Here is an 18,853-nt window from a genome sequence, read left to right on the forward strand (position 1 = left end):
AAAATTTTAATAGAACATGTTTATTTTGAGTACGAACACTGTCCTTTGCGAACCACTTGACCAGAGACCTTGACCTATTTGCTGATACAGGTTGGCACGGTTGACAGGGTTGACAGTCAACAATGATCGTAAAGGATCGAGAAACAATTTATGAATCGATTTATATTGGTTCAACCCGGTTCAACCCATATGACAGTCGAATATGGTCGAAGATCATCGAAGATAGTGACAAGAGAAGTTGAGTTTTAGCTACGAAGACAGTAGCAATTACGAACGATTACGAAGGCACCAGTTATGGAATCACTTAATTATATTCCAAAATACTATCTAGGATGAGATGCCAGACTACACGGCGTCACATCCCAAAAGACTGTAATATTCATAGCAATCGGTTTGAGATCCTCAAATTTCACTGAAAATTGTATTGTCTTCGATACTGACATCCCATCTTGCCACTTACGATTCGTCGAACTGTAGGTTTGCGACCATAACGATATGTCGAACAGAACTTAGTCGAGCAGACGTTTATAAATATGTTTTTACAATTTGTTTAATTGGCGAAATATGCAATATGGAAACTTCTGAACTGTAATGATTCACTGCACATTATTTAAATAGGTTATGGGTGTTGTGTTGTGCATCGGGGTATAACTATGTGGTGCGATAACACTATAAGTTTTGCACCAAATGTTTGTCGGCTGTGTGCCAGCGTTAGTGAGGTTGTCATTCCAATGTTTGGTAAAGAAGGGGAAAAAGAAAGAATTGATCTAAAAATCAGGAAATGTTTACCTATTGTTGTAAGTTGACAAGTATGAAATCATTTATTGTATATGTAGTAACCATGTGCTTGCTAACTCCACTTCGTGGGTGTAAATATGTTGAGAATAGAACATAGTTCCTGTCATACTCAATTTTCTGTTATATATTTATCCAAGGAAGTCTAAGGGAGAGTTGCGTTTTGTTTTTAAATGTTTATAAAAAATGTGAGGTGTTCCTGCTGCTGGATGTTTAATACATTGAGGGCTGATGCTGGGTTTTATAATATGGAAATCAGTATAATCGAGTTTCGTGGACTGATCATATGACACAAACATTGTAAACTGTATGATGCATGATCCTACAAACTGCTTTTCTTACTATCCCTTTAAATTTTTCTTAATGTTGGTGTTAGAGGTTTGTCTCTGTTTATGTTTTAAGCAGTGGTTGAAACTTATTGAAACAGTTTTTCTTATACTGTAAGTTTTACATATTTATATGCTTAGGTAAGGGAAGAAGACTGCAAGCCAAAGCAGGTATGCTTCACATGTGTCTCCAAGCTTGAGGTGTGCATGGATTTGGTTGAGCAATGTCTTGCTGCAGAATTCAAGTTTGAGTCAGTACTGCAGGCCAGGTTTGCAGTTCTTAAAGGAATTGGGGCTGAAGCAACATCTCTACAAGTTAGTATGAATTCAGTTCCATAATATCGATTCATTTATGCTCCAAGTATGTCAGCCTTGATTTTTAACGCAGTATCTGTAGCTGTACTGTATGCTGATGTACAGTCCTTTCTAACCCCTCACTATGGAGTTCTTTGAACTGCATGCTGTAGTTTCTCACTGTCAAGTCTGTACACATTGTTAGTTTAGTTTAGTTTATTGTAAAATTCCATCGATCCAATCTAGGCTACAAATACGCCTGACGTATATAGAACCAGTCACAGACAAGTAACTAAAATACACATGCTATGAAAAGAGCATAGGTCAGATCAAACAATAAACCAAACTGTTTATCTTCCTACTTTAATATTAATCATAACAACATCTTAAATTTAATATTGTAAAAAAATCATACCAAAAGGTAGATGATAACATATTTATGCCAAAATAAATCACCTATGATACATAAAATCTTAAAAATTCACATTAAAATTATTAATTACTATTAAAAAAACATTAAGTTAATAAAAAGAATTCAATAGAAGGTAACTATTAGAGTATTTTTAAAGTGATTCTTATCATCAGTCAATTTTTTATGCAAGGAGGTAAGTGATTAAATGCCTTTATACCCATATAATAAACACCATTTTTATAGATAGACAACCTTGGTTGTGAAAGGTAAAAATTATTTTTACCCCCGGTGTTGATATCATATAACTCTGAATTTGTTTTAAATAAGGAGATATTATCAATTACAAAAATTAGTAATGAAAATATGTACTGAGAATAAAACGGTAATATATCTAGTTTCTTAAACAACTCCCTACAGGAATCCATATTTCTGGAATTTGTAATAATTCTTATGGCCTTTTTTTGTAGTTTAAATATATTGGTACTATAAGGTGAATTCCCCCAGAAGATTATACCATATGATATAACTGCATGAAAATAAGAATAGTAAATCATCCTTGGTGATTCATGGGACACAAAGGGTCTTAAAGATCTAATAGCATAACATGCTTTGCTTAATTTAACCATAAGTCCATCAATATGATGCTTCCATGACAAGGAGCTAACAACAGTAAGACCTAAAAACCGAGTACTTGTATTGTTAATAATATATTTATTATTATAACTGATATCTAATTGAATTGTTTGGCTATTAGTGGTTCTAAATTGTATATACTGAGTTTTGTTATAATTTAATGACAGCAAATTGATATTAAACCATTCATTCCTCTGTCTGAAAGAGGTAATAATACCCTTCTTAAAATTTACTAAATTAGGATTACTAACAATAATGCTGGTATCATCAGCAAACATGACTGGCTTAGAGTTATAATTAACTACTTTAGGTAGATCATTTATGTACAAAAGAAAAAGCATTGGTCCAAGTATAGATCCCTGTTTAATCTTCCCCCATTCTGAAGAAGTATAAGAATGTGTTAATTTATCATCAATGAGGACTCGTTGATACCTATCACTGAGATATGATTTGATTAGAGCATATGCATTGCCTACAATTCCGTAGAATTTCAGTTTCTCCATTAACAAGTCTTGAGTAACGCAATCAAAAGCTTTCTCGAGGTCACAAAAAATACCTCCCACAAGTTCCTTATTATTTAAGACCTGTAAAATATCATTTAGAAGTGTAAACGTTGCCTTTCCTGTTGAGGAATTGCTTCTAAACCCAAACTGTTAACTAGATAATATAGCATTATTTATTACATGTTTAGAAAGTCATATATATCATCTTTCAAAAATTTTAGAAAAGGAAGTTAGTAATGATATAGGCCTGTANGCAAATTGATATTAAACCATTCATTCCTCTGTCTGAAAGAGGTAATAATACCCTTCTTAAAATTTACTAAATTAGGATTACTAACAATAATGCTGGTATCATCAGCAAACATGACTGGCTTAGAGTTATAATTAACTACTTTAGGTAGATCATTTATGTACAAAAGAAAAAGCATTGGTCCAAGTATAGATCCCTGTTTAATCTTCCCCCATTCTGAAGAAGTATAAGAATGTGTTAATTTATCATCAATGAGGACTCGTTGATACCTATCACTGAGATATGATTTGATTAGAGCATATGCATTGCCTACAATTCCGTAGAATTTCAGTTTCTCCATTAACAAGTCTTGAGTAACGCAATCAAAAGCTTTCTCGAGGTCACAAAAAATACCTCCCACAAGTTCCTTATTATTTAAGACCTGTAAAATATCATTTAGAAGTGTAAACGTTGCCTTTCCTGTTGAGGAATTGCTTCTAAACCCAAACTGTTCACTAGATAATATAGCATTATTTATTACATGTTTAGAAAGTCATATATATCATCTTTCAAAAATTTTAGAAAAGGAAGTTAGTAATGATATAGGCCTGTAATTTTTTATATCTTAATTGTCGCCTTTTTTAAATAATGGCTTAACCACAGAATATTTTACTCACGTAGGGAATGAAGCAGATAAAATTGACCTATTACAAATATAATTCAAAGGAGTGATGATAAATGGAGAACTTATTTTAAGAATTTTTACTGAAATTTCATCATATCCAAATGAATTTTTGGACTTAAGGGATTTAATATATTTTTTTTAATTTCTGTAGTCGTTGTATTATCGAATATTATATTTGGAAAGGGGTTACTGAAAACTCTGTATAGATAATCAATACAATTACAGGGTGGGGCATATTAACCTTTCCGATTTCACAAGGTCATTGCTGAGGCTAGGGAGGGGCTAGAGTGGTGGGGATGGTATTGTTAGACGCGTTATAGCGTGCAGTTTTCAGTACACAGAATGGCATGGTCAGGAGAACATCATGCGTTCGTGCTGGAAGAGTTTATTAAAAATGGTGGTTCTGAGATCAAAACCCAGCAAGCCTTTCGCACTCACTTTGCTCTCGGTCGGCGTGATCCCATTCCCACTGGACCAACAATTAGAAATTTGGCATCAAATTTTAGAGCGAAATCTTCTGCAGGCTGGACCAGGACTTCAACTTTGGCGGCGAATGTGGCTAGAGTGCGGGCTTCAATTTTGCAATCCCCCAAGTGTTCTGCATGAAGCATGTCGCTGCACTTGGATTATCTGCCCGTAGTGTTAGAAGAATCCTTCATAGAGACCTCAAAATGCACCCATACAAGATGCACATAGTGCAAGAGTTAAATGAAAGACACTTTGAAACACGAAATTTGTGCGACATTCTGCAGAGTATCCCTTCCACAGCTGTTTTCATCTGTAGTGACGAGGCCCATTTTCACCTGTCCGGGACTGTAAGTAAACAAAATTTCCACTACTGGGCTGAGAATAACCCTTTGAACCTTCACCAACGACCACTCCACAGCTCTTGAGTGACGGTGTGGTGCACTGTTTCCGAGTGTGGTGTCTGGGGTCCCTACTTCTTCGAAGAAGATGGTGAAGTAGTTACAGTGACTTCTGCTCAATATTGTTACATGCTTGAAAATTTTCTTTTACCAAAATTGGATGAATTATTGCAAGATCATGACCTGGAAGATATCTCGTTCTAACAAGATGGTGCTATGGCCCACACCTCGCGTCGTTCAATGGAGATTCTAAGACAAATGTTTCCTGGTCATCTTGTCTCTTTGCGGGGTGACATCGGGTGGCCCCCCAGACCGCCTGATCTAACACCATGAAATTTTTTTCTGTGGGGCTACCTCAAGGCAAAGGTGTACACGCATCGTCCCCAAACTATCGATGAACTGAAGGCTGCCATCACCGAAGAAATCAACGCTATTCCACGGAGTATGACTCATAGAGTCATGGAAAACTTCCGAAACAGGCTCTGTCGGTGTATGGAAAACGGAGGTGACCATTTGGAAGATACTATTTTTAAACCCAGTTAAAATAAAACTGTATTCTATGTCCTTTCAAATAATAAAATAATTTTGCCTGCATCTTTCTTTATTTCTATTCCACGCATTTTTGAAATCAGATAGGTTTATATGCCCCACCCTGTTTATCTTCTAATTCCTCATTGTTATTGATATTGGAAATTATATTGTCTGCTGTTAATAGAAAGTAGTTTGAAAGGAATCAGCTATATGCTGTTGATTATCAGTTAAAGTACCATTTATATAAACTGACTCAAACGATTTATTCCATGACTTTTTACCTCTTATAGATTTAACAATTTAACAATTGTGCGTGATCCTGGTTGTAGTAGCCTCTTGCACTTATTGTTGGCATAATTACAAAATAGTTTAAAGAAACTGGAAAGAAAAGGAGCCTGCCTCTCTAAATTACAGCATCTAACCCAAACATTGATACTCAAATAATATGTTGGACAGAAATGATTTCAGTGCATTACAGTTTTGATATATAAATATATACAATACACTCCCAATTACACAAGCTATTGAAGGAGGAAAATCATGAAAATAATTACTGAAAAACATGGATAATCCAAGATGCTTCATGGAAAATTAGAAATATATCCAGTTTTTTCAATGATCACAAAAACCATAGCTGTAAGGAAAAAGTGTGCTGAACATAAAATGTGTGATTCATTTTTCTCTACAATTTCTCTTCAGAATGCTCTTTTAGACTGAGAAACCTTAAATAGGGATTCTGCCATACCTATGGGGAAAATAAAACTTGGAGAACTTTAAAAATAATTTTATATGTATTTCTTAATATGTGGAAGCTTCCAAAAATATTGGCACAGGAACAGATATAGCAATGCTGTGATGTGTGAGCTGGAGTCTCACAGTAGTGTTGTTCAGTTTCTGTTAGGTTAGCAAGCATGATAGATCCCAGAGATGAGTACATTGTGTGGACAGCTTTGAACTGGGGAAATGGATCCCCTCAAGCAGGAGGCTAGCATAACATCTTGCCAGTGACTGGGGAGTTTGGAAATTGAAACACTGCAGGTGCTTTGGTCAGAGTTTAGTGAGCAGTGTTCTGATCAAAGACATTTGAGTGACATCACAGGTTCTATATATGAAGTTTTGGAGCGTGATCCATGCAGTGGATGGCCTGCAACGCTATGGAATGAGAAAAATGTGAGATAGCTGCAGGAGGTAGCATGTTCTGGTTGTTTGAAAGTACAGATATAAAAGTAATGAAGTAAAATCCCTGTACTGATTAATTAAACACTATGTCATGATGATGTAGAGGCTGAGTGAGCCTGAGAGCCAGGCTGGAGGCTGTGGAGAATGTCTTGCCCCTGCTGGAAATCAAACCCTGGCCGTGAGGGTCGTAGCACATTGCTATGCTAAACTTGGCTCTCCTGGTGCTAAACAGTAGAGATGACTGCAGAGAAAGGTGAAATTTTATTAAGGACCTAAAGATGCATGATGTCTGCCAATATATATATAGGTGAGTCAATAAATAAGTTACAAATTGGTGTGGGGTGCTACATGTTTGAATGAGGCACTTGAGGCTATCACCACCAGATGGCAGCATTAGTCCAGTGGCAATTGATGACATTCAACACCAGACACTCGATGGTTACAAAAGTGAAACAGCAGTTGCAAGATGGCAGTGCTTGTGAATGAGTGTACAACCCTCGAGCAGTGCTCCGTTGTGCAATTTTTGTGGGCAAAAGGTATGGAATCAAGGAATATTCATAAAGAAATGTTTCCCATCTACAGTGAGAAGTGCCTGTCACATCAAGCTGTTTACAATTGCGTGCACAAGTTCTCTGAAGTGCAGACACGTATCAAAGACGAACACTGTGTCAGCCAGCCAGCAGAGATTGCCACAGAGGAGAATGTGCAACGGGTTGAAGACTTAATCCAAGCAGACAGAAGGGTAACTATAGACACTGCTATAGGTTGTTCACATGGCATGGCCTACCTCATAATGCATGACAGGTTAGGTTTTCACTGGTGCTGCGCATGCTGACCCCACAACACAAAATGCAAAGAATGGGTCTGGCATTACAGCATCTCAATCGCTACCACGATGAAGGACATGATATACTAGCCTGAATTGTCACAGGTGATGAGTCTTTGGTTCACTATTACCAGCCCAAGACAAAGCTTGTGTCAGTGCAGTGGAAACATCCTGTGTTGCCTGGCAAAAAAAGTTTAAGGTGACACCATCCTCAAGAAAAATGATGCTCACAGTCTTCTGGGATCACGAAGTCATACTGCTCACTGCGTTACAGCCTCAAGGACAAACCATAAATGCCGACTCCTACTGTAACATCTTCAGGAAACTTCATAAGGCCATTGAACGGAAGCGACCAGGACTCCTCACCAAAGGCATGTTGCTTTTGCATGACAGTGCATGTCCCCATACTGCCAACAAGACAAATGAGACACTGCGAGATTTCAAGTGGGAAATCCTCGAGCATCCTCCATATAGCCCTGACCTTGCTCCAAGTGACTTCCATTTGTTTGGCCCTCTTAAACATCATCTTTTGGCTGAACATTTTCGTGACGATTAAGCTGTAGAAAGGGAAGTCAGCAGTCTAAAGAATTTTATGCTCCTGGTTTTCAGGGGCTTGTGAAATAATGGGACAGGTGCCTCAATGTACAGGGAGATTCATTCATTCATTCATCAGTAATCTGTCAGACGACAGGTCCACAATCTCTTCCAAAACAGTTCCTCCACTTAATGCGATCTTCTGTTTTTGGAAAGAGACTATCCAGGAAAAGTGATAATGTGGTAGTTTTTCCATTTGCTTTCCACATCGCAGTACAGCAGCCGTTCAAACCACTCTGGTCACGCCTGTTGCTATACGAACTTGAACCATCTCGAGCATCATTTGTTCTGTGCTTCAAGTCGCTACTGATGACGCTGCTTCCGGCATCAGTTTTTGGTGTCTCTCTTCGTCTGATGCCTACCCTTTGACCTGTCCAGCAAGGGAGGCCCTGCCAGTAGCTACGCTGCCGCTGGTATAGCTCTCAGGGTCCTTAGCATACTCAAACCCCCTCACCACGATAAGGCAACCAACGAGGGGGGCAGGGAGATTATGTTGAGAAATAAAAGCATTTTTCACATCAGTACTCTTATATGTTTAAGTTCTGTATCCATTTGTAACTTACTTACTGACTTACCCTCATAGTAGCATGCTGATGCAAGAACAATTAAGTGACTGAATGAGGATCAGTGGTTAGATCATCATTGCAGCAGGTGGTCGAGACTTGTTCTGAAAGATTGTCATAGGTGGTGGAACCTGGACCTGGCATTTCCTGTATGATCCTTGAAGTATATATTAATCTTTCTTGTGGAAGATATCATCGCCAAAAGCCATGAAGACCTAATAGGAATACTTGGAAAGGAAGATGATATCAGAAGTCTTTTACAGCTGGCAGGACAGAGGGGACTGCAGTATAATTCCTGATCATTCAGTTGTCATATTTTTTATGCTGAATGATATGAAACATGGCTTGAAAAATGTTTGAAAATCCAATACGTAGACATACTTTGGTCATCAGAAATAGATGTATCAGTATTTTGTGATGTCTTGCTGTGGTTCTTGCATCCACTTGGCATGCAAGATTCATTCCTTCCTGTTGTACCGTTTGTCATAAACATACAGGGAGATTGAAAAGTCGTGCACATCACACAAAGCAATCTTATTTGCTGGTTTAATGCACAAACTACAAGACATACAGCACTTACTGTTAATATTTATAACCTTACATCTTAGAAATGCAAAATCAAATCATGTATTTGATTTGTTTCATTCTGGTCCGTCACACTAACAAATTATAAAGACAGTAAAAACAACACAGCACACCATGAACAACACAGGATGATACCAAGAATCTCCTCAAGATAGACAGGCAGAACGAGATCACCCCCATCAATAAAGACGATAGGAGAAGGGACATGAATCTACATGGTTTATAAATTTTAACTTAAATAACAAACTTTTAAAAAAAATTTAATATACCAAGAAAGCTGCTGTAGTTGTGGAAAAGTTGGATTTTGTATATATTATGCATTACAAATATTATATGTATATGTATTTTAACACTCAAAACACCCATTGTGATAGTAGTTTCTAAAAAAGTATCGATGTCCCTCTGATGATGGTCTGTAGGGACTGAAACATGTAAGGGTGTTAAGTTTTTAAGTAGTAAAAACTTCAGTAGTCACACTTGATGGAGTTGTTTTGTCTTTGTAATCAAATCATGTCTTTACAACATATGCTTGAAATGGCTTCCCTGTTCAGCAATGCATGCACGAGCTCTTTTTACCATGTTTGAGGCCACTTTGTGGAGCACCTGTAAACTGATGCTGTTAATTGCCATCATAATGTTCCTCTTGAGGTCATCCAGTGTATGCAGATTGTTTTTGTAGACAATTCCTTTGAGCTACCCCCAAAGGAAAAAATCTGCGGGTGACAAATCGGGCGAACGCTGGGGCCACAATCCTTTCAAAATGAGACAGTCACCAAAAAACTCACACAAGAACTGCTTGGTTTCATTAGGTGTGTGACATGTGGCACCATCTTGATGCAACCAACACTCACGTTCATCATCTTCAAGAATCGCAATAAACTGTGTAATGATGTCTTGGTACACTGTACTGTTCACTGTTGTTTAAAAAAAAAATTGGGCCCACTATTTGACAACGTGATACAGCACACCACACTCCAATTTTCTGACCATGTGGATTCCCCGATGACCAAATCCTATTGTTTTGACTGTTCATGTAGCCACTAAGGTGAAACCATGCTTCATCAGTGAGAAACGACTGGCGAAATATTGTTCCACAATGAAAACTCGTTCTTGGGAAAATGACATGTCTGTCACGCAATAAATAAAGCTATACTGCAGACGTTGTATGACTGATACACGACAGATGGCATTTCTAATCGTTGTTAGTCCTCCTACAGTACCATCTAGTTGTAGGAGATATAATTATATTAACTGCAATACAATTTATAACAACTTTTAGTTTGATGTGCGTGTCTTTTCGATCTCCCTGTACAAGACAGGCATGTGGTAATGGCAAAATTTCAAACTTAAAAGAAATTAGTTGTTAAGATATCCTAATTAAGTTGATTGCAACTTGTTTTTCTGTGGTTTGCCACTTCCTCTGTGCTGCTGGTGAACAAGTGAAACTTACAGAATTCCGAAAGCCTACTCCCAGTTGCTGAGTCAGAAATTAGTTACCTGTCAAACGTTTTTGATCACCACTGGCGACCAGGAAGTCTTATTTTTGGCCACTGGTGTGAACTTTCTAGTGTGAAATATTTTAATGCTGTAAATAAAAAGTTTCTTTTGTAACAAAATGCATCATAATATCATTGGATTTGAAGGTATAGTGCAAATTTAAAGCCATATTTAATTGTTTTTGGTGATGGTGTGTAACAGAATGATGTGTTGAAACTAATGCTCATATTTATTAAAGCTGAAGTTTAAACTTCAGTGGAAACATGTGAAATGAACAGTGATCTTAAAAATTTTGGTTCATTCTGTAGCCAGTTCTGTAAGGAGGCAGAAGGGTAGAATAAATGAGAGTAAGTTGTTATTGTTCCAGTTGCAATGAAAAGAAGTGCATCATTACAGACTTGTTTCTAATGTTAGAAGCAAAAACTGTTGTTTGTAAGATATTTACACTTACTGTACCCAAAATGGGAAAGTTCACATTTTGTCACATGTGTTTTAATGACAGTTGGAGTTATTTCCTAGCATACTTTGGTTCCTGAGCTGGTTTTCAGAAGGGAAATCTGAACTATTTTTTGATTGATTTCCACGAACTTGGTAGGAAGGTCAACCTGATACAATATTTTGCAAAGCTTTGGTTTTATACGTTTATGTTATTTTATAATGTGGTGTGGAGTTCATAAGATGTTCTTCAGTTGATCTGTTGCTAACTGTTAACATTACATTTCTGATTTTTGTACTTTAATTTATAAATTATGATTAGAAATTTATAATTAATTCTGTAATTAAAGATATTTAATTTTTAACATATTTTTTCATACTCATTGTGTTCTTACATTCTCTATGCTTAGTTTTTAACTACTCTTAATCATATTGTGAACTCATAAATTTGTAAATCCTTTGTGTTTATAATTAATTCTTATGTGTTTATTGATGATTACTTACCAACTTCTTAGTTGTTGTACTTAGTATAATGACATTGGGAGATGCTTACACAGTCTGCTACCAATAGTCTAAGTGTTCAGTGTAATTATTCAGTTTATTTATAAGTTGGTCATTAATGTCACAGTTTTTGTATTCTTTATCTTTACTATTTGTAGAAACAGCACTTGGAATTTATAATTAATTCCACATTTATCATAAGATATATGACTTATACTGTATCCAACAGTCTTTCCAAACATGGATTTGTAGAATGCAAAATAAATTTGGAATGGTGTCAGTTGTTGTTCCTCTGTAGAAATGGGAGGCACTGTGACCATTTTTTGTTGTTTGTAGTTTAAATCTGGTATAATAATAGAACACTGAGAGAAAAAGAAAGTTCTTTTGGGTTATTGCTGAAGAAATAAAATAATATACGTTCTAAATGTAGATTCTCCTGCAAGTTTTATGACATTAGTGAACCACTCCATCCAGTAGATTCAGAAGGGTTCTGACAGTGTTGTATAATATTCATAATTACTGGGTTTTTGGACTTTGTCCATTATCTGGTATTTTAGAAAATATAAACTGGTTTTTAGAATACTAGGTACATTAAGTCTGAATAATGGTGAATGTCTTCACAAATTTTCTGAGCAACTTTCATCATTGCATGCTGAGAATGACAGATATGGAGATGACATGGATGTTTGAGGGTATATTTGGAAAATTTTCAATATTGAGGATCTGTACTGCAGTATTTGCACAAAGATAATTAAGTTTTATGTGAAATGTATGTTATTAATTTATTTGGGTTAGAACTTTTAAAGAAGGAACAAGTTTTTCCATCTTTTACGATTTAAAATAAGTTCATCCATAATATACTACTATATTCAGTTAGGTACTTATTATTCATGAAAAAATATCACAGTGAATCACAGTAAATGTTTAAGTTAGTTATGTTTCTTTTCATGATTTTGTCTTCCATTTCTACCATTTTTAGAACATATATCCATCATTTATTACTAAGTGTAACTATAGTATATAGTTTACAGCCAACATATAAAACTGTTGTTACTGGAGCAATTAGTTATTTTGTAAATATGTTATATGCGTGTCAGTGGAATGTTACATTACAGAATGAAGTGGATCCCCAGAAGAATGGGACAGTACATGACACAGGACTGGGAGTCGTGCCATTATTGGGTCCTCGACCAACCCGTGTATGGCCTGAAGATATTGAGAAAGCTGATCAAAATGCAGGAAACACATTGACTGTACAGCATGATGGAAGTGTAATTGTACTGAGCAAAGTTGATGCTGAGACTGTGGGACAGCATCCTCGAGAAGAATGTCAGGATATCTTGCTTATGGTAGAATTGAAGTACAAAGATGTGACAGAGCCACAGCAGTCAAAGGCTCCACCAATTACATATTCAGTGGAACCTCATGAAAGTATTATATCCAAAGCACAAACTCAGTCATTCACAACTGAAGCAAATAAAGTACACACAGTCACTTACACAAATGAGGTACCAACAGTCTCAACATCTAAAACTCATACTCTTTCGTACACTATAGAGCCACAGTCTGTTTCTTCTACCAAAGCTTACACACTAACCTACACGACAGACACACAACCTATTACTGCTGCAAAAACCCAAACTATTGCATACACTACTGAAACACAGCCTATTAATGTGTCAAAGATCCAGACATTTTCGTATACTACAGACAATATAAATAAACCACAGACAATTACTTACACTGCAGAACCAAATTCAGAGTCATCTGAAAAGACCCATGCGCTTGTTTATACAGCAAATCAACATCCTATGTCTCTTGCAAAGGCAGAAAATATAAACTTTACAGGAGAATTACAACCTGTAGCCTTAACAAAGGGTCATATGCTGTCATATACAGCTGATGAACCTTCTGCATTGACTGGTAAAACTCTCCTTACTTATGCAGCTGAACACAGTATAAGCAATGGTGCCAAAGCACACCTCTTGACATACAGTTCAGAACAGACACCACCAGATGCAACCAGCAAGACTCCAACATTAGCTTATACGGCAGAACTTCAACCCAGCACATTAGTGACCAAGTCTTCTCAAGTACTTGATGATGTAACAGAGATTCTGCCAGATACAAGCACCAAGAATGCATCACTTGGCTTCCCATCTGAATCACACGAAGTTCTGTCACTGGAATCCACCATACCTCAACAGACAACTATACTGATTGACACTGATAAGTAAGTCTTTAAAGTATGCATAATTGTAGTCGCTTTTCTTTGTTTATCGTTGTTGCGTTGGAAAGATGTCGTTTTTTTAAATATGATATACCAACATTTAATGAAGGGAATGAGAAAAGATGTGAAGAAACTCTTTCATTACAATCTCAATCCCCTTGGTTCTTACTGATCTGAAAATTGATTGCATACTTTTGACATTTCTCTAATGGATTCAGTTATAATTGCTACATAATATGCACTCATACCTGAGCTAATAGAAGAGAAGGAAACCATTAATATAAGCAAAGACCATTTACAATCCAATGTAGACTTCTCTGATTTTTCAGTGACATCAGTAAGTATTGTAAGCAAAGAAAGTAAGAACAGACACATATGCTAGTAATCTTCAGATCTAAAAGTTTATGATAATGGCATGTTGTGTTTCTGGAGATTATCCATTTTCCTGTTTTTTATGTAAAATACAAACCATTTTGGAGACTGGATTCTGTCTCCATCTTCAGGTGAAGCCTACTTAGTTGGGCCCAATGGATAGGGACTGGTGCTCTCAATTGGATTCAACTGCGTAGGTTTCATTTGAAGACAGACAGAATCCAGTTTCTGAAAAGTTGTGTTTTAAATAAAAAAATAGGATGGTGGGTAATGCCCAGAAACACAGTAATTATACTCATACTGAATATTCTACACATGAATAGTTGATAGTATATTATAATCCCCATCCTAGAAGCAAGTTATTCTGAATTTGTATGGTATTCCTGTCCTTTTCCAGGATGATGATGTAATATATTTCTGTGGGTTGTGGCCATTATCTTCCTCATTTTGATCAGTTTGTAAATCATCAGCCTAATTCTAGTACTGCTGCTGGTGTCATAAGTATAGATAAAAAGAAAGAATATATACCTGAAGTTATAGAAACAAAATCCTTGTCAAGAATAAGATCATTCTGTTCATTTTTCACTCCAGAAGCAATATTAAGCATGTGCATCAAGCATACACATACTGGCATCTAAGAATGTTTTTGAAAATTAGTACAAGGTAGATGATAATAGGTTACATAACAAAATTCTGGAAGTCCTGAACGTTATATTGTGTTTCACAGGTACAAGGGAACAGTTGGAGAGGGAGACATTAGTCCTTCCCGTCCAGAGAAACCATTCCCATGCACAGAGTGTGGCAAGTCATTCATGCGTCGCACTAACTTAAATGCCCACATGGGTGTGCACACTCAGGTACGTCCACATAGCTGTGAACAATGTGGCAAAAGCTTTGTGCTTCGTTGGGATTTAACACTACACCAACGCATTCATGCAGGGCTGTTCTCATGTGAGTTCTGTAACAAAGCTTTTAGTGTTCGTGGAAAATTGGAAAGGCATAGGCGAACACATACTGGTGAACGCCCATATCCATGCACCACATGTGGTAAAGCTTTTGGGGACAAACGCAACCTGGAGTCACATACACGTACACATTCAGGTGAACGCCCTTTTGTGTGTGGTACCTGCGGACGGAGGTTCCGTGTGCGCTCACATCTTTCAGACCATCGACGGGTTCATTCACAGGAGGCTCCTTATACTTGTGACGTGTGTGGTAAATCATTCAAATGGAAAACAAACCTAAACATTCACCTAAAGGTACATGCTGGTGAACGTTTTCCATGTAGTGAATGTGGGCGTGAGTTTGCTCGTCGAGCCGATCTTGCTAAACATCGGCGTTCTCACTCAGGTGATCGTCCTCATGTTTGTGGAATCTGTGGAAAGAGTTATGGTGACAAAGCCATGCTCCAAAAACACCTCAAATCACACAACGAACACAAACCATTCTCATGTGATATATGTGGAAAAAGTTTCCACTTCCATTGGTATCTCACTACACACAAAAAGACCCATGCAGAAGAAGGTACTTTTGGTTGTGTTCAGTGTGGCAAAGTTTTCAGCAAACGAGGTAATCTGTTGAGCCATGCAAAATGTCATGTTGTTGATTCTGCTGTTGGCGTGAAAACTCATCCTTCTGACCTTGAATCATCAGTGCTGCAGGAGGTAGCTCCAGGAGTTGAGGCCACCCTCTGAGATACCATTAGAGTATTAGTTTCAATAAGGAGTATGTATCTCTTCTGCTTACAAAATAAGTCTTGGTCTTAAAAGGGGTTTTTTTTTGCAATACCTAAAAGTTGTCTCATACTTTGCATTTTTCATTATGCGTTTAGAGTGATCTTGTTCATGTTCTGTTTATGTACTCCATACTGTAACAGCTTTCAGCTATAACTCTGAAAACATGCTGTACTTTGGAATGTGAAGTGGTTTTTGGAAGATGGACCTGTCAGTCTGGTTGGTTGCATTTATCCACACATTCAGTTAGTAAAGTTGCTGGTTATGGGCTGATTGATCAGGGGTTTATTCCTGCCTAGAACAGGAACTTTTATCCTTGCTGCAACATCCAGATTAGTCCTGGGACTCTTCCCACCTTTTTCTGTATTTCCCTGGGAGTGGAGTATCCACAGCATGAGGCTGACAACCTAGCTCCATCTGTTGCAGTGTGATGTTTAGACCCAGAGAACTTCACAGTTGTAAAGCACATATTCATACAGTCATCTTCAGCAAATGTGTTTATCTTAGATTGTACAACAGAATTGTAAACCTGACTTAATTTCATATTATACCTTACTGAGGATATATTATACCACACAGAGTTTCCATTATTCTTTTAGTTCCCAGTTTATGGAAACTTTGTGAGATTTGTAGTGCTCTCTTCTATCCTTAAGATGGATGCAACATATTCCACCAAAATATCAGTAATAATCTACCAGGCTACATGATATCACTTCCTAAAAGACAGTCTCATGGAAGACAGTATTCTTTATAGACACTTCATGATCAACTGATGGGGGCACACAGTAGCGTAGTTGGTTGAGGCACTATGCTACTTGCTGGAAGGTCACAGGTTCAAGTTCCGATGAGGTCATTGAATTTATTTCAATTGACCCAATCCTCGCAGCCACACGATGGCCCTGGGGTTGTCTCAGCCTCTAACAGAAATGAGTACCAGGAATATTCCTGGGGGTAAAGGGCGGCCAGCACGTAGGGCTGATAACCTTGCCGCCATCTATGAGCCAGTTGTCTAGAAAATGTGAGAACCTCAACATCTCACAACCTTATTGGCCATCATGGCCTGTTACAGGGATACCTGTACTTACTTTTACTTTTACACGATCAAGTGATTTCTTACAATCCTGACCTTAAGAATTTATACATTACTGTTATTTAACTTATTCCTCCGACCCCATTTCCATGCCAAGGACCCTGAGCTTCATTAGAAATGTTCCCATTAGTCTTATCCTGAAGCTCGCTTTTGTAAGATTATTTTAATAATATACTCCAGCTTGGTCCATCAACTGGTCTTATCACGTTTTCGTTTTAGTTCCTTGTTCCTCCATGCATGCTATGTATCAGTGTTCTAGATTTATTGAAGATGTTAGATTGATTTTATCATATAAAACATATCAACACACTAAGCAATCACAATAATTTTCTAGGTTCAGGTAAGGATTACTGAATTGTGGGCTGAGGAATCTTATGAATACAGATTTAGACTATTACGAAAATATGAATACATAAATTCATGAAAAATGAAGGGATGTTTTATACAATGAAATTTAATTAATCAAATAGTATTCTCTTTGTAAGTATATGTTGTAATTTTTGTGACAGTTACTGAAATTCATGTTCTGTTTATATTTTTTTAATGCAGGCTGGATGTGATTTAGTTTTATGAGCAGCTGTGATTTTTTCATATTTGTGGTTGGTTCCATGTATAGTTTGCTTGTTCAAAAGTGGTAATATCCCAGCAATCAAATATTATCTTGTAGTAAACAAGGGCAAATCAGAAGATGATCTAGAACAGATACAAAATGGAAGTAACGGAAGTAAAGATGTTGGGAATGAGAACAAAGAGGTAACTAACAATACAAGAGAATAAGGAAGTTTTCAATAAAATTTGTACATTATAGATTTAGCTAACGGATTAAATACTCAGTTGCATTGTACGTAGGTAGGCTGAAAAATAATGCACACATGTTTATAGAGCGTGAACGAAATGACCTTCAGAAGCGTGCTGGGTGGCATGTGGAAGTAACATTCCCCCTCAATACGCGTGCGCAGGTTTTAGGTCGTTGCGTTCATCCAGTGTATTTCGAGAAGCGGAAGTATGGAGACGTGTTCTAGTGCCATGTCAACGTGAGTTAAACAGCGTGCTGTTATCGAATTTTTAACTGCTGAAAAAGTGACTCCTACTGAGATTCATACTGGTGACGATGCTGTTGATAGATCTAATGTAAATCAATGGGTAATAACATTTCGTGGTTGCAAGCCTGGAAAAGCCATAATTGTTGATGAAACACACAGCGGACGTCCGATCACTGCCACAGACAGTAATCATCGCAAACTCGTCGACGATTTGATTCAAAATGACCGACGAATCACTCAAAAGCGTATCGCAAACATATTGGAATATCCAAGGAACGTGTCGGCTTCATTATCGAACAACTGGGATACCGTAAAATCTCTTCATGATGGGTACCACGCCGTCTCATAGACGAGAACAAACAGCGTCAATTGGAATGCTGCGAGTAACTTTTGCAGCGCTACCGTGATGAAGGATACGACTTTCTTTTGAATATTGTGATGGGGGACGAGTCATGGGTCCATCGTTATGACCCGGAAGAGAAAAGACAGAGCGCTCAATATTGACATCCGTCTTCTCCTCAGGCGAAAAAGTTCAAAAACAACCATCCGCCAAAAAACTTCTTTTGACTATTTTGGCATGCTCACTGAGTTTATGTGACCGATTTTCTGGAACGAGGGGCAACGGTAAATTCTTCAGTACATACAGACTCTAAAACACCTCCGGCGTCGAGTTTGTCGTGTTAGAGGCAGCCTGGTGCCAATAATCTTGCAACATGACAATGCTCGTCCGCACACCTCGCCCGCAACTGAAGAGGCTCTGCGAAACCTGAAGTTTGAACCGATTCCACACCCTCCTTATTCCCCCGATCTTACGCCTTGCGATTTTTATTTTTTTTCCTCTACTCAAGAGAGACCTCAAGGGTAATCATTACACCTCGGACGATGAGGTGAAGGCAGCTGTCAAGTTCTGGATTCGAGAAAAGTCGGAAGA

General features: G+C 37.4%; 1 protein-coding gene across 1 annotated transcript; it reads left to right on the forward strand.

The window, feature by feature from the left end:
* The first annotated feature begins 216 nt into the window (after positions 1–216).
* LOC111867650 (gastrula zinc finger protein xFG20-1) lies at positions 217–16,627 on the forward strand. The gene is made up of 4 exons (XM_023857669.2): positions 217–797; positions 1,263–1,436; positions 12,570–13,687; positions 14,784–16,627. Exons 1-4 carry the CDS (start codon positions 654–656, stop codon positions 15,748–15,750), a joined length of 2,403 nt encoding a protein of 800 aa, XP_023713437.1. The 5' UTR covers positions 217–653; the 3' UTR covers positions 15,751–16,627.
* The last annotated feature ends 2,226 nt before the right edge of the window (positions 16,628–18,853 follow it).

The sequence above is a fragment of the Cryptotermes secundus genome, unplaced genomic scaffold (genome assembly GCF_002891405.2).
Source record: "Cryptotermes secundus unplaced genomic scaffold, Csec_1.0 scaffold931, whole genome shotgun sequence".
Taxonomy (NCBI): Eukaryota; Metazoa; Arthropoda; class Insecta; order Blattodea; family Kalotermitidae; genus Cryptotermes; species Cryptotermes secundus.